Below are 15,297 nucleotides of genomic sequence, written 5' to 3' on the forward strand. Positions count from 1 at the left end.
GCCATGGGTCCTAGGAGACGGAGAGGGTCCACACAGCTGCTTGGGCATCCAGCAGCCACGGGTCCTGGTTTCAATCCAGTGTCCCATCGCTCCGTCGTCCTGAATGCCGCCAGGTCTGCCCCTCTGCCTCTGGAGATCGTTGTTGCCGCTACTGGACTGGTGTTTAGCTTTGTGATCTGTCTGTGTTTTGGTCAGGTTGCTCAGGTACATCAGCAGAGTTGGAGCAGGCATTGCCAGTACAAAGTCTGTTTGCATATTTCTGTACCACGAAGTTTTAAAAGTCACTTAATGTAATTGAGTTAACTGATAATTAATGGTTGGCATGGTTTGTGACTATTGTCATACACAATGCTATGGAACAACCACTTGGTCTTTTTTTTCTGTGGCTATGGAATGAGCCTTCTCTTGTGCGTTGTGTCTTAGCCTGGGAACATAGGCAGCAGCTGGCAGACCCTGTGGTCTTCTTATGTGGGAAACTGTCACTTCTAAGCTTGGGGAAAATTCTCTCAGTTGATAAAGTGTCATTCATGTTTTTCTTTCGTTGAGTGTAAGAACAGTCGTGATAGTTTCCTTCGCTATGAGCACAGCCGCTATGAGCAACATCAGCGTGTGCAGGATCGTTCCCCTAGAGGACGAACCCCTGCCTGTAAGGTTCAGGCCCTCAAGTCCTGGTCCTGAATTTGTTCTCTGTGCTTCTGTTTTCCATATTTAACGTATATATTAGTGTACTGTGCTATTCACTAATACTGCAGTGCAGAGCCATTCATGTCTTCTCCACACAGTACACCATGGCTGCCTTGAACAGAGGAAGCACCACGCAGCACTTTAGCCCCGTGGCAGGGCCGTTTTAAAAGCAGAGCCACCCCCCAAAATGATGAAAGGCTAATTGTTGATTGTGTGGGAGCTCAAATAGGCATCCTTTGTTGGTTCATCCTCAACAGGGATGTGGGCATCTTATCCTTGGAAAGCTTTGAATGGGTTGTTTGTTTTTTTGCTAGACATGGTGACAAGCCTGTGATGTCCAAACAGCGGAGAGACTGAGGCTGTGTGATTGTGAGTTCTAGGCCAGCCTAGGCTAAACAGAGACTCTCCAAAGAGAAGAATTAAGTATCTGTGTAATGTCATAATTTCAAGAAAGGGCTTGGGAACCATGTGGCTCAAGATTACAGTATAGTTCTTGGCCACACTACTGTTAGACTATGTTGGTTTAAATGATCTTTTATATCAAATGGTTCTATAATCCTTTTAAAAGACTTGACACTTATTTTTTTTGAACGTTTATTTATTTTGTGTGTGTGCGTGGGTATGTGGTATGTGTGTGGCGTGGTGCATGTCTGACACCCCGCAGGAGTAGGTCCTCTTTCCACCACGGGTGAGTGGCCAGACTTGGAGGCAAGCATCTTTACCTGCTGAACCATCTCGCTGGCCCAGGTCTTGCTTTTTGGAAGGGTTGTGTGATGTGGGTCATTAAAGAGATAGTGCTTAGGGATGGAATTTTAACTTTGGGGATTAGATACTTGTTGGTTTTGAATAGAGGAGGGAAAAGGCTACTACTCCTGAGGGGAAATTACTATTAATATAGTTACAGTGACAACTGCCAGATTAGCCAAAAATATCTCCGGGTTTTGGTTCGGAATCTCTCATAGCTGGGGAGCTGGCTTAGTCAGCAAAGCTGTTCATGGCTTGAACACAAGGATCTGAGTTCTGAATGCTAACACATGAAAAAAATAAAAACCAAACAGTAACAACAGAGCAGACCTGGAGAACAGACCCCAGCACAGGGGCTGCAGAGACCAGTGGACCTCGGATTTGTTGGTCCGGATGGCTCCTCCATATTTAGCAGCAGATGCTGTCTCTATGGTGGATAAGTGGTTGGCATTGGCTCCTTGGCTCCAGGTGTACCTGCATACCCCTCTCCCAAGTCTCTTGGAGCATGTATAGCTTTGTTGTTAGTTTTCAAATGGCATGTGATAGCAGAACCCAGAGAGTTGGTGCCAGTGAGCTGTGCCCCTTGAGAACACCCTGCCCTGAGGCTTGGATGACCTCCTCTTTGCGTTGGCATTTGAGAACCTTGTAGTTGAGTTCTGATTGTACCTGGGCCAACTATAAAACCTCTTGGAACCTCGGCTTCTTCATCTACTAAGTCGAGTTAGTTTCCTTATAGTAAACGTGAATTCTTTCCTGACTAGGTTCCTGGCCTGGAACTCGCTGAGGATCTTCTGAATTTCCTTTAAAACTTTATTCCACGCCCAGGCCAGTTGTAATGATAGTCCTCCCTCGTTCATCGTGATCTATCGCACTTAATTAGATTAGAATTTATCTTTCCCTAGTTACAGTCAACCTCATGGGATTTACAAGATGAGCGCATTTCTTGATTTATTTGGAGTGCAGAAAACAGTTTTCAAAAGGGACCCCATTGTTTGGGTTCTGTCTCCAGGGAGAAAGGGACATTGAGGGACAGTCTGAGAGCCCTTCAGGCCCCCAGAGCACAGAAGCGCTTGTCAGTTTCTGATCTGTCCTAGGTAAAGAGGTTTAGTCTTCAGCACTGTAACCACGGAAAGGTCCTGACAGATGGAACACACCGTGCTGCTATGAACTGACTCCATCCTTAGAAGTGTGCAGACAAAGCCAGACAGAGCTATTTGAGCCTGGTATGGTGGCACATTCCTGTTACCCTGGAGGCCGAGACGGACAATCATGAGCTTGAGGACAGTGTAAGCTACACGTTAGTCCCTGCCTTTAAAAACTCCAATAATAAAGATGAAGATCACACTTGAAGTAGAACTCCTTTACCAGTGAGTCACGCTGTGTTGGGCCAAGGGAAGTGGCCTCAGGTAGGTGGGGGTGCCTCACTTCACCGATTGGAGCAGGCTTTGATTATTTCTACAGACTGGGTTTTCAGTGGCGCATGTCCGTATCGCAGACAGGGTCAGATGACAAGGAGGTGCATCTCAGGGAGCCAGAGGATACAGAGATGTAAGTTGTCTGACGTAACCCTTCCAGCCACTCAGGGGTCAATATTAAGAATGAATGAACAGGATGAGAGGCCTGGGTTGGATTCAGTCCTCCCCCATCCCCTATCTGCTGGGCTGTGGGCCTGAGAAACAAACATTCCACCTAACTGAGCAGTGCTCTCAGTCCACAGTGCTATTCCGAAGGGAGGAGAAGGCAGTGCTATAGTCTACATATATGAGACAGCTAGGTGGCTTTGTCAGGGTGGGTACCTTTATCTAACGTCACAGGAATTGTTTTACCCTCGCTGTGTGACCACCCCTGCCATGCTGGGTAAAGGCAGCCTCTTTCAGAAGCTTGGCTTTACGTGTGTTGTGTGCAGCGCTGTCCATCTTAAGCACGTTTTCCTTGCTTTGAGCTGAGTGAACTTTTTTCTAACACTTTATTAGGAAACTTTAATCAAGAAGGGTTAACCTCACTGTTCAGACAGGATTATGCAAAGGCCAAGGCTTGTCACCTCTTTCATCTCCTTTGCCTTCTGCTGATTAGCACAGAGATGGGATGGATTACATGAAATGATCCCAAAGAAGAAAGGCAGCGTTCCCTCCTGTCCTCGGCCTACAGTTCCCCCCCCACCCCCCCACCCCGTAGGAGAGACTCCTCCCTCCATAGGTGATGTCATCCAGTGGGCGGTACAGCTGCCCTCTTGTCCTAGGTCTAGAGCCAGGACTTCAGGAAACAAAAGATTGGGAATGGCTCTTGAAGCTCATTTTATTATCATTATGCAATTCCTGAAACCTAATCTATAACTTTAAAACAGGCATCTGACGCCGCCGCAGCACTGCCAGGGTGTTGTTGTGAATGCTCACCTCTGTCATACCCACAGGAGGTGTGGTCCCCGGATTTGCGCTTGCCTACTGGCTCACTGCCTGGCTTGATTGGGCTTTGCTCTCTTGAGGCTACAGTCTGACCGTTTTGATTGAACTTGGATTTTACTGGATTCTAGCCACAGTTACATATGGCGAGCTGCTGGGCTCCATTGCATTTGTTTTCTCCTAATTTCACTCAGGATCAATGGCTTCCAGTGAGTGAGTAGCTTATTTAAAATATTCCAACAACCGGTGTGGTAGCATGTGCCTATCATGTCAGCTCTCAGGTTTCGGGCCAACGTGGGCTATGTGGTAAGAGTCTATCATACCCAGCCCAAAACTAATCTGTGAAATCTGTTTTTGTGGTTGACACAGGTTCTCACATGTACCTCAGGCTGGCCTCAAGTTTCCCATGTAGCCAGGGGTGACCTTAAACTCCAGACTCATTTGCCTTCACCCAAGTGCTGCTGGGATTATAGGCGTGTTGCTGTTATACCCAACCTTTTGTTTTAAACTAAACTTAAATTTTTTATCAATTTTGTGCTCTTTTATTAGATGTTTTGGGGCTGGTGAGATGGCCCACTGGGTGAAGGCACTTGCTGCTAAGCCTCATGACCTGAGGTCATCCTCCTCCCAGACAGCAGAGGGAGGACGAACCCTGGCCTTCACATTCATGCTGTGGCCTCCCCACCCCCACCCCCTACTTATACACCGCATGCAGACTTTAAGAAGATCACGTATTTTCGTGGCAGGACGTAGCGTGTGGTACGGTGGCTCAGATTGTACTGCTAGCACTGGAGACCAAACTAGAAGAGAGCCAGGGCGGGAGGCAGTGCGAGCACGTGTCAGCCTGAGCTAAAGGATAGACGGACGTTTCTATCTCCCCGCACCCTCGAGCTGCGTTCAGAGCCCGTGAAAGATGGAAGGAAAAACATCTTCTGCTCCCAGTGTGGAGCCCAGAGAGACTAAATAGAGCCGTTTTCCATTTCCTTCTGTGTCTTATATCGCCCACAACAGTTTTACGCTATAAACTATTTACCATTGAGTTTTATTTCTTGCTTAGAAAGTTGATTTATTTTTAAGAATTACTTTAAGCCGTTTCCTTTCCCATGTCCTTTGAGGTTAGTAACACAGTGGCCTCTCTGTTGTCTTTTCTGGGTCAGCCGTCTTTTAAGGTTTCAGTCACTGTCACTGGTTCTCTGGGGCTTCCCTGGAAGGCTTCTGAAGTCCCCAGCTGAGCTCTGTTCCTAGGAAGGGAACTTAGGTAAATATTGCAGCTACCATTTGATTTTTAGTGGTTCTGTGGCTTTCTCATTAAAACAACCACAGCCGTATAAAGCACGTCCATATTTTGTCTTCTAAATGTTTACAAGGCAGCTTCTACAGTTCCATTGTTAGAAACGCTGTATTAATGGAGTTCACTCCATGACCCGTTGTTGAGCCACGTGGAATGATAGAAGCTGCTGCTTGCCTGACATCCCCTTCAGCACTTAGTGGGTGTAATTACAGTTCTCAGGAAAGCAAACACTCTCCTTTAGTGTTGTAGGCTTCCCCACCCCAGAGCGTAACCCTGACCCTTGCCACGCTGCCACAGCCCTGCATATAACCTTTGTTCTGTGCTCTGTGAGATGCAAACCCCGCAGATGTCTGGTGCACTGAAAACATCCACGGAGTATTTGTAGATGCTAGGGTTAGCAGCAGCATGGCTTTATACTAGAATATTGTACAATTATCAGGGAATTGGTATAATTAAAATGAAAAGTTAGGATCTGTCTTAGTCAGGGTTTCTATTCCTGCACAAACATCAGGACCAAGAAGCAAGTTGGGGAGGAAAGGGTTTATTCAGCTTACATTTCCATACTGCTGTTCATCACTGAAACAAGTCAGGACTGGAACTCAAGCAGGTCAGAATGGAGGGATGTTCCTTACTGGCTTGCTTCCCCTGGCTTGCTCAGCCTGCTCTCTTATAGAACCAAGACTACCAGCCCAGGGATGGCACCACCCACAAGGGGACCTCCCCCCTTGATCACCAACTGAGAAAATGCCCCACAGCTGGATCTCGTGGAGACATTTCCCCAACTGAAACTCCTTTCTCTGTGATAACTCCAGCCTGTGTCAAGTTGACACACAAAACCAGCCAGTACAGATCATTTCTGGAATTTTTTTTTTAAAAAAGACTTACTTATTTTATGTATGTGAGTATACTGTCACTTCAGACACACCAGAAGAGGGATCTCATTACAGATGGTCACAAGCCACCATGTGTGTGCTGAGAATTGAACTCAGGACCTCTGAAAGCAGTCAGTGCTCTTACTCATTGAGCCATCTCTCAAGCCCTTGAATTTCAGTAGATTGCACATTGAGCACTAAGTAGCCTTTTCATTTTCTTTTGAGATAATTTCTCTGTCTCTATGTAGGCTAGGCTGGCTGTCAACTCATAGATATCTGGATAGCCACCCCCCTTTTTATTTCATGCATATATTTGTGCTGATAAAGATGACTTTATCACATTGACTTGTAAGTGTGTGCAGTGTTTCCTGCTTGTGTTTTGATTTTGATTCGGGGTCTGTAACAGGCTGCAGTAAAACTGGGTGTGTAGCTGCCGATGGTCCTCCTCTCTCCAGCTCCTGAGCAAGCCTTAGAGTTACAGCACCCGCCACCTTCATAGTCGCTGATGCTGCTGAAGGTCTTGACTTTCCCAGGCCCTCTGCTGTGTTACCAGGGCTGCAGTAAACTTTGCTTTAGCTTTTTTGATCCATTGCTAGTAGAGGAGTGGCTGTCAGGCAGTGTTCTCAGCTATGCAGGGATGGGATGGGGTGGGGGAGGTGTAAGGGAGCCTGAACTACCCAGTAGGAAGAGTGTCGGTAAAAGGGGCTCGCAGGGAGAGTCTGGTGCTCAGCTCTTTCTTTCCTTGTTCAAGTCAAGAGGAGTTTCTGCACCCAAGGTGTCTCTGCCAGGCGTGCTGGAGGACACGCCCATCCGGCTGTTTGTGCTTCTGCTCTCACTGGCACGCCCTGCGAGACCGTCCAAGTGATTGGTCAGCTTCTTTGTCATTGTTGAGCAGGTGACGTATAAATAAGAGGTTTTGAGAATGCAAACAGAAGCTGGGTGTGGTAGCGCACGCCTTTAATCCCAGCACTCGGGAGGCAGAGGCAGGCGGTTTTCTGAGTTTGAGGCCAGCCTGGTCTACAGAGTGAGTTCTAGGACAGCCAAGGCTACACAGAGAAACCCTGTCTCGAAAAACCAAAGAGAGAGAGAGAGAGAGAGAGAGAGAGAGAGAGAGAGAGAGAGAGAGAGAGAGAGAGAATATGTAAACAGAAGTTAGAAGACCTTGGTGATTTTCATTTTGGAGTTGTGCTTGGATTTTGGTTTTAGATACATTTTAAAATTTCTCAGACATGGGCATTCTCTCTAGTGGGGTGTTTTCCTAGCATGTAGAAGACCCTGGTTCACGCCTCAGCACGCACATACACCCGTCTGGGTTTCTAATTATATACCCAAACCGCTGAGATGGTATTTGTTCATATTGGTCTATTAACTGTTAGATAGCCAAACTTTATTTCATGGCTGTTACTGGTGACAGACCCCGCTCCCCAGCCCCACAACCTTCCTGCTGTGTGTGTGTGTGTGTGTGTGTGTGTCTGTGTCTGTGTCTGTCTGTCTGTCTGTCCAGTGGTTCAGGAGCTTTGGAGGAGGCCAAGTGAGGAGACCCCGCAGGGCCGAATGACTTGTAGTAGTTATTCTAATTATATAACATGTAGTGAGCCCGCTTTGCCAGGAGTAGAATGGTGTATTTTTCAGGGCCTTCTGACCACTATGGAGTAGTATGGAAACACTGTAATTTTTACATTCGGTAAAATTATACCTGGTCTCAGGTGACCCTGCCCGAGCCCTTTTCTAATCTGTGTCTATGTGGAAGCCGCTCTGTGGACTTGTTTACCTCTAGTCCTGTTTATGCATTTACAACATTGGGAATTAAGACTGAGCAGTGGAGAACTTCTCATCCTGCCACTTTGTTTTGTCTTGAGACAAGGTCCCACGGTGTAGCTCTGGTTGCCCTAGAACTCACAGAGGTCTGTGCTCCACCGCGTGTGCCGAAGGACTTTCCATTCTCAGTAGGAGCAGTAAGCCTCAGTGCTTTGTAAACGTGAATATCGGCGTGAAAAATGCTTGTTTGGGAAACGCGGTGAAGAGTGCATCTTTAAACAGTAGTTTATCTGTTAATATACATACACAGTCCTAGTCATGTCCACCCTAACCTGAATCAGCAGGTCATTGCTCAGTGGCTAGGTGCTGACAGGTGCTGGGGTGAGAGAGAAGCTGGGGTCTGGAGGGCTTGCACAGCGTTGTCTCAGGCCAAGCAAGTTTATTACGCAGTCTAGCACTATATCTATGGTATATATGGTATATATGTATATATATATATATATACACACACACACACACACACATACACACTGTCTGCAAGGGGAAAATGGCCAAGGTCAGCAAAGACAACATAGGACATCTCAGACCCGGCTGCCTTGGGGCTGCTAGTCACAGCCAGCCTTACCTCCCCTGAGGCACTGGCTCCAGCCCTAGACCTGACTGGACAAGGACACAGAGGTCCAGGACACTAAAGGTCCCTTTGACCGGGACCTCTGAAAAGGTCTTGGGTTGGTCTGGCTCCCCAGTCCCCCGAACCCTACTCCCCCAACACTTGACCTTCCCATCTTTATCCTCTCCCTCCTCTCTTTTTAATAACATCCCATTGGGTCTCAGTGCTGCCCAAGTGTGCGGGTAAGTGGGGGTGGGGTGGGGCTGGCCACTGGTTGTCCTAGATAAGGTGTCAGCTGCCAAGAGTCAAAGCCAGAGGAAAGCCTCGATTAACTGCTCGGAGCAGATTGGCCTACGGGTGTACCTGAGGGGGCTTATCTTGATGATGAATTGATGCAGGGGGCGGAGCCTGTGGCCCGCATCATCCTTGGCTGTGATCCTGGACTGTATAAGAAAGCTAGCAAGCTGGGTGTGAACCCAAGCTAGCCAGCAAGCAGCCATGAAGTGTTTGTTGCTTGAGTCCCCGCCCTCCCTGCGCCCTCCCTGTGCATGGCTGTCTCAGTCAGGGTTACTATTGCTGTAAGGAAACACCGGGGCCTCGAGCAGAGCAGGAAGCACAGGCAGGAGCTGATGCAGAGGAGTGCCATGGAGGAGCGCTGCTTATGGCTTGCTCAGCCTGCCTTTTTATAGAATAGAAGCCCGCCACATCCTGAGCCGCACAGCCCCCTGTACTTGGCTTGCTCCTGCACTGCAGTGATGCATGTTTCCCACCCCAGCCCATGGAGTTGCCCCCCCCCCCATCGGTCACTAATTAGGAAAAAGTCCCGTCTGATGGAGACATTTTCTCAGTTGAGGCTCCCTCTTCTTTGATGACTCCAGCCTGTGTCAAGTTGATATAAACTAACCAGTAGACTGGGAGCTTGAAGTATAAGCCAAGTAAAGCTTCCTCCCTTATGTTGGTTTTGGTCAGAATGTTTTATCACACCAGAGATTAGACAGCGGGCAACCTGCCAATGGCTGTATCCCCAGGGTAAATGACCCCGACCCCTCCCTGCAGCCAGCAGCAGCCAGGAGGTCCTTACCCTTCTTCCACCCTGAAAGAAGAACTTTTTTAAACTGAACTTTGACTTGATCTGCACAGCTAACTGCCGCTGTGAGCACAGAAATCTTTTTCTCCCTTACATAGTTTTTGGTCAGAATGTTTTATCACACTAACAGAGATTAGTACAATGGGCAGCCTGCCGATGGCCGTACCCCAGGGTAAATGACCCCAGGAGTTTCCCTGGTAAGTGCCCAGTGGAGTCCAGGAAGAGGGCATTATATCTCTGGAGGTAGAGAGATGGTTGTGAACCACCGTGACCAGAGCCTGGGTCCCCTCCAAGAGCAGCCAGTGCTCTCAACCTCCACATGGCCTGTGGAGAACCCCATTCCATACTCCCACTGAAAAGAAGGAAGGAAGGAAGGAAGGAAGGAAGGAAGGAAGGAAGGAAGGAAGGAAGGAAGCGGGGGTAGGGAGAGTCGGCAACATCTTAACATTGATTAGAGACCATTGATGCTTGTTTGAAGGTGACCGACAGCAGTGCTCAGTCACTCTGCTGACTTACCTGTAAAGATGTCTTTATCATCATGGACGACAGCAGCAGTGGAGTGTGCTCTGGGAGTAGTTTGACTTTGCTGGTACCCTAGGAGGTCCCAGAACACTTAGGGGCTGTGATATACAGTCTTAGGACCTTTGATTGGTTCTGTTGTCATTTTCCCGAGCTTCCCTTCAGGCTCTTTGGATGTGTTAGCTTGTGCCTATAGTACTGTTACTCAGGAGGATGAGGCAGGAGGATGGGAGTTTGAGGCTAGCCTGGACTACATAGCAAACTTAAATAGCAAAAAAGAAAAAAAAAAATCTTACACATTTCTGATTTTTGTAGCATTTATTGAAGTATTGTTTAGCCAGGCGTGGTGGCATATACGGATAGTCTGAGGTGTAAGGATTGCAAGTGTGGGGCCAATCTAGGCCAAGTAGAGAGCCCTTCTCAAGGTGGAGGCAGTTAGTGGATTATCAATAAATAAAGTGAGTGATTTTAAGCAGGTTTGAATTTCATTCATTATGCTTTAACTTAAAATATAAAACCTCTGCAGTATATGTGTGGGTTCTGTACTCAAGCATAAACCGCACTGCAGTGACTCGTGTTTCCCACCCCAGCCCATGGAGTCGGTCGGTCGGCAGTGATGGGCACTTCTCCAGTCACCTCCACTCCTTACTCCCAGCTTCCATATCTCCATACACAGTAGACATTTAAAAGAAACGGTATTTTGCACCATACTATTTGAGGGGATGTATGTACATTTAGACAGTTTAACTAAAGAAGGCGCCATGAGTTTAAGTGTATCAGTAAGGCATTTCCCTAGAAGGGGAAGGCCAGGCTGGAGGGGTGGTTCAGTGGTTAGGAGCACATTCTGAGGGCCTGATTTGTGTTCCCAGCATCCACCTCAGTTGGCATACAACTGACTGTAACCGAGCTCCAGAGGAGTCTGACGCCCTAGCCTCTATGGGCACTGCACTCGTGTGGACGTGCCCTCCTTACACACACTTAAAATATNTGGGCACTGCACTCGTGTGGACGTGCCCTCCTTACACACACTTAAAATATGTGGGCACTGCACTTGTGTGGACGTGCCCTCCTTACACACGATTAAAATAAGCAAAACAAGTCTTAAAGAAGTCAGAAGGCCTTAGCACCAAACCGTACCTTTAAAAATAATTTCTATGGGTGTTTTGTCTGCATTTGTGTATCTGTGCACCATGTACTTGTAAATACCCAAGGACAGAAGAGGGTGTGGCTGGCATCCCTTGGATCCGGAGGTACAGATGGTTGTGAGCAACCCTGTGAGTACTGGGAATCAACTCTGGATCCTCTGTAAGAGCAGCCAGCTCTCCTAACTGTGGAGCCAGCTCTCTAGCCCCGCCCCCAATAAATCAAACGTTGATCGATGAGAGCTTATAATCTCAGCTGATGAATTACTGACATGCTATTTATTAGTGAATTGCTTTGCATATAAGTTTACGTATCTTTTTCTTTTTTCCTTGAGATAGGGTCTTCCTTTGTAGCTGAGACTCAGTTACTATATAATGTGGGCTAGTCACGCTTGAGTCGTCCCTCCTGTCTGTAAGAGACTCAGTTACTATATAATGTGGCTAGTCACGCTTGAGTCTTCCCTCCTGTCTGTAAGGCGTACAGCTAACTGCATAGCCTCTTGAGGATGTTCTGGGGGAGTCCTACCACCTCTGCTGTTGTACTGTCCCTTTAACGTTGCCATCTGGATACCTTCCAGCTGACATCCGTGCCCTTGGGATGGAGAGGTGTGGTAGTTAGAACTGCTAGGTGCTCTCACCAGTCAGTCCACGTTCAGTTCCCAGCACCCAAGCATCTACACGGTGTCTTGTAACCGTCTTAATGCCACTTCTGAGGCAGGCATACAAAGGTAAACACTCAGATACAGAAAATAAACAAGCAAACAAAGAATCTATGGCCTGAGAGTTAGCAGATTTGTAGACACGGCAGGGGAGCGTGTTTTAGGCTTTGTGGGCTAAATGGTCTTAACTCGACCACTGTGGCCCCGAATAGCCAGAAACTGTAACTAAATGCTTGTGACTGTACTCCTACAAAGCCTCATAGATACATGCAGGACCAGCTAGCCGGTTCCTGGCCCCGTATGTGGGTTTCTTAGTCCCCCTTTGTGTCCCACTGGGAACAGGCCCACGGTGGCAGTTTCCACTGGGACTTCCTTTGTGCGGTTTGTTAGTTAAGGTGCAGTTTATAAGACTCAGATCATGTGATGCAATTCAGAAAAATAACCAGCCCTTGTTTTTTAATTCTTGTTTTACTCATTTTCTTTCCAGGACATCTTATTTCCGTACATCAGAGAAAATGTGAAGGAGTATCTGCAGACACACTGGGGGGAGGAGGAGTGTCAGCAGGACGTCAGCCTGCTCAGGAAACAGGTAAGGACCCCCCCCCCCCCATCCCGCAGCATCCTGTGGCCTCTGAGAACCGGCAGTGCCTGGGGACTTAGCGGGCTCTGAGCATGGTGTAAGTCATGCCCTGTGTCCAGGTAGGAGCTGCAGCGGCTTGCCTGCCTAGGAATTCACAGCGTGTAATAAGACAAGCAAGCCAGAGCTACCTGTGTCAGCAGAATTGCTTCTTTCAGCGACTGTTCCAGTCGCATAGAAGCCTTGTGTATTTGTGAAATGAAGCCTTTCTTGGTGGAAGACAGAAGGCTTTGTGCAGTGTCAGCCCATGTCATTATTGTCACCAACTGTCAGCAGCTTGTCGATTTCTACTCTCCTACCTCAGGGCAGGAGACTCCCCCAGTACAGTGTCCCTCACATCCAGGCACCCTACCAGACTCCTCAACCACTTACTGTCTTCAGCCTGCTCTCTGCTGCTTCCTAGTCAGCCCGTATCATTCTCTTCTCACACACGGCGCGCTGCAGCCGGGCCTCAGGGCAGAGACCTTCCACGCTGCAGCCGGGCCTCAGGGTAGAGACCTTCCATGCTGTGCAGCAGGTCCTCAGGGCAGAGACCTACCACGCTGTGCAGCAGATCCTCAGGGCAGAGACCTTCCACGCTGCAGCCGGTCCTCAGGACAGAGAGACCTTCCATGCTGCACAGCCTGTCCTCGCACAGCCGGTCCTCAGGGCAGAGACCTTCCACACTGTGCAGTCGATCCTCAGGGCAGAGACCTTCCACCGCTGCGCACAGCCCTCACCAGCAGCCTCCCTACTCGATGTGTAGAAGGCTGTTCATGGGTCTTCTATTTATTGTGCAAGGTTAGGATTAGAAATAACTGGAACATCCTTTGAGTCATGCAGTATTTTCCTACGGATCTTGAGGGTATCTTTTTTATTGTCTCAACAAGTGTTCTGTACATACATATTCTCTTATATTTAGATAATGCATTGCATTGTTGTAAAATCCTTGTAAACGAATTGTGTGTGTGTATGTCTGTCTATGTGTGTGTACCTACAGAAGCCAGAGGAGGTACCAGATAACCCTGGAGCTGGAATCACAGGCACTTGACTCTGACATGGAGTCTACTGGGGACTAAACTTGGGTTTACTTATTTATTTATTTAAAATCATTCAGTACAGTATTTATCTGTGAAGCCCTGGCTGTCCTGGAGCTTGTTCTGTAAACCAGGCTAGTCTTAAACTCAGAGACTGGCTGCCTCTGCTTCCCAAGTATTGGGACTAAAGGTGTGCACCAGTATGCCTGGCTTCCACTTGGGTCTTCTACAATGGCTCCTGATGGTCCTCTGCCAGAGCAGCATGTGCCCTAACCACTGAGTATCTCTCCAGCACTGTGGCCGAGAGAGGCGGAAGTGAGCCAGCACTGTCATGTTCTGGGTTTCTCTCCGTTAGCCATAAACTAATAATCCTTGTCCTGTTCCCTCTCCAGTTAAAGCACTGAGAACATGATCAGTTTTAGTCAGTCCTATTTGTGTATGCTGTCAACTGACTCAACACACCAGGACTTAAAATTGTTGTTCGCCTTTTCTTCTCACACAGCATGCCTTTGGGTTGGCAGCAAAGGCCACAAAGTAGTATTCTAGGATGACATATATGTTTTAAAAATGTTTGGAGAGAGAGGCAGGCAGGCCGGCCGGCCATGGAACGCTTGTGAAAGGTTAGAGCCCAGTTTGAGAGTCACTTCTCTCCTTTTAGTCACATAGGTCTCAGAGATTGAACTCAGGTCATCAGGCTTGATGGCAAGCACTTTGTTACCTAATGAACTATTTTGCCCAGTCATTCCTTTAAAATTAATTTTTAGCAGTTCTCAGGATAACTGATTGCTGGAGAAAATTGCCCTGCCTGGTTTCTGCTGTATCTTTTTAAAAAAACACACATGTGTGCATGGTGCATGTGTGTGAGAAAGTGTATGCATAGGGTGCTTTTTAAACGTGCACATGAATAAACTTGATTTGTCTCTGATCTGAAGGCTGAGGAAGATGCACATCTGGATGGGGCTGTTCCGATACCTGCGGCATCTGGCAGCAATCTGCAGCAGATGATCCAGGCCGTGGTGGACAACGTGTACTGGCAGATGTCCCATGACCGCAAGACCACAGCGCTCAAACAGCTGCAAGGCCACATGTGGAAGGCGGCTTTCATGACTGGCCGCATGAAGGCAGAGTATGCGCTCACGATAAGGCAGTTCAAAGCCCAGTGCAAGCTCGCATCCCTCTCTCCCCTCTGTTAGGTGCAGTCAGCAAAAGGTGATGAAGTTGGCAGGCACGGTAGCATGCACATTGAATTCGTGCCTTTAGAAGGCAGAGGCAGGCAGATCTCTGAGTTCCAGGCAAGGGAAGGTTACATAAAGAGGCCCTGTCTCAAGAGAGGGAGGGTCAGATCAGTATTGCCTTTTGTGTAGCAAGTGAGTTGTTTTGTTTCCAGAAGTGTTTCATTCAGCATAGTACCTCTGCATGTGGGGCTTTGGAGGCAGGGGGAAGACATTTAGTTCTATTTTAAAACAGTTTCCTAAAAAGTGGCAACTTGAGCCTGGTGTGGTGGTGTACATCTGTGATGTTGGGAGGTGGGCTTCCCTGAGCCTTACGTGGCACGCCAGTGACCCTGGGTCCCAGTGACATCACTGTTGCCCTGCCTCTCACAACTATCGTGCCTTTTGCAGACAGAAGTGAGACTGCTGGAGAGATGGCCCAGCAGTTATGTACACCACATACATGCTGGTACCCACGGAGGTCCAAAGAGGGCATTGGATTTCTTAGGACTAGAGTTAAAGGCAGTTGTGAGGTGCTGTGTGGGTACTGGGAGCAGACCCAGGTCCTCCGCAAGAACATGCAAGTGCTCTTAACTCTGGTCCCTCTTTCTGTCCACCACTCACTTCCTTATTTCATTCCTTCGTACTTTTTTTTTTTTTTTTTTTTT

The 15,297-nt window shown here is 48.0% G+C and overlaps 1 protein-coding gene across 1 annotated transcript in view; it reads left to right on the forward strand.

The window, feature by feature from the left end:
• The window catches only part of Enoph1 (enolase-phosphatase 1), a 27,571-nt gene that overhangs the window by 5,153 nt on the left and 7,121 nt on the right, over nt 1-15,297 (forward strand). The window contains exons 2-4 of the mRNA XM_029545024.1: nt 12,253-12,354; nt 14,351-14,606; nt 15,041-15,162. Of these exons, the coding sequence (XP_029400884.1) occupies nt 12,253-12,354; nt 14,351-14,606; nt 15,041-15,162 (480 nt within the window). The remainder of the gene's footprint in view (nt 1-12,252; nt 12,355-14,350; nt 14,607-15,040; nt 15,163-15,297) is intronic.

Source organism: Mus pahari, chromosome 13, assembly GCF_900095145.1.
Source record: "Mus pahari chromosome 13, PAHARI_EIJ_v1.1, whole genome shotgun sequence".
Taxonomy (NCBI): domain Eukaryota; kingdom Metazoa; phylum Chordata; class Mammalia; order Rodentia; family Muridae; genus Mus; species Mus pahari.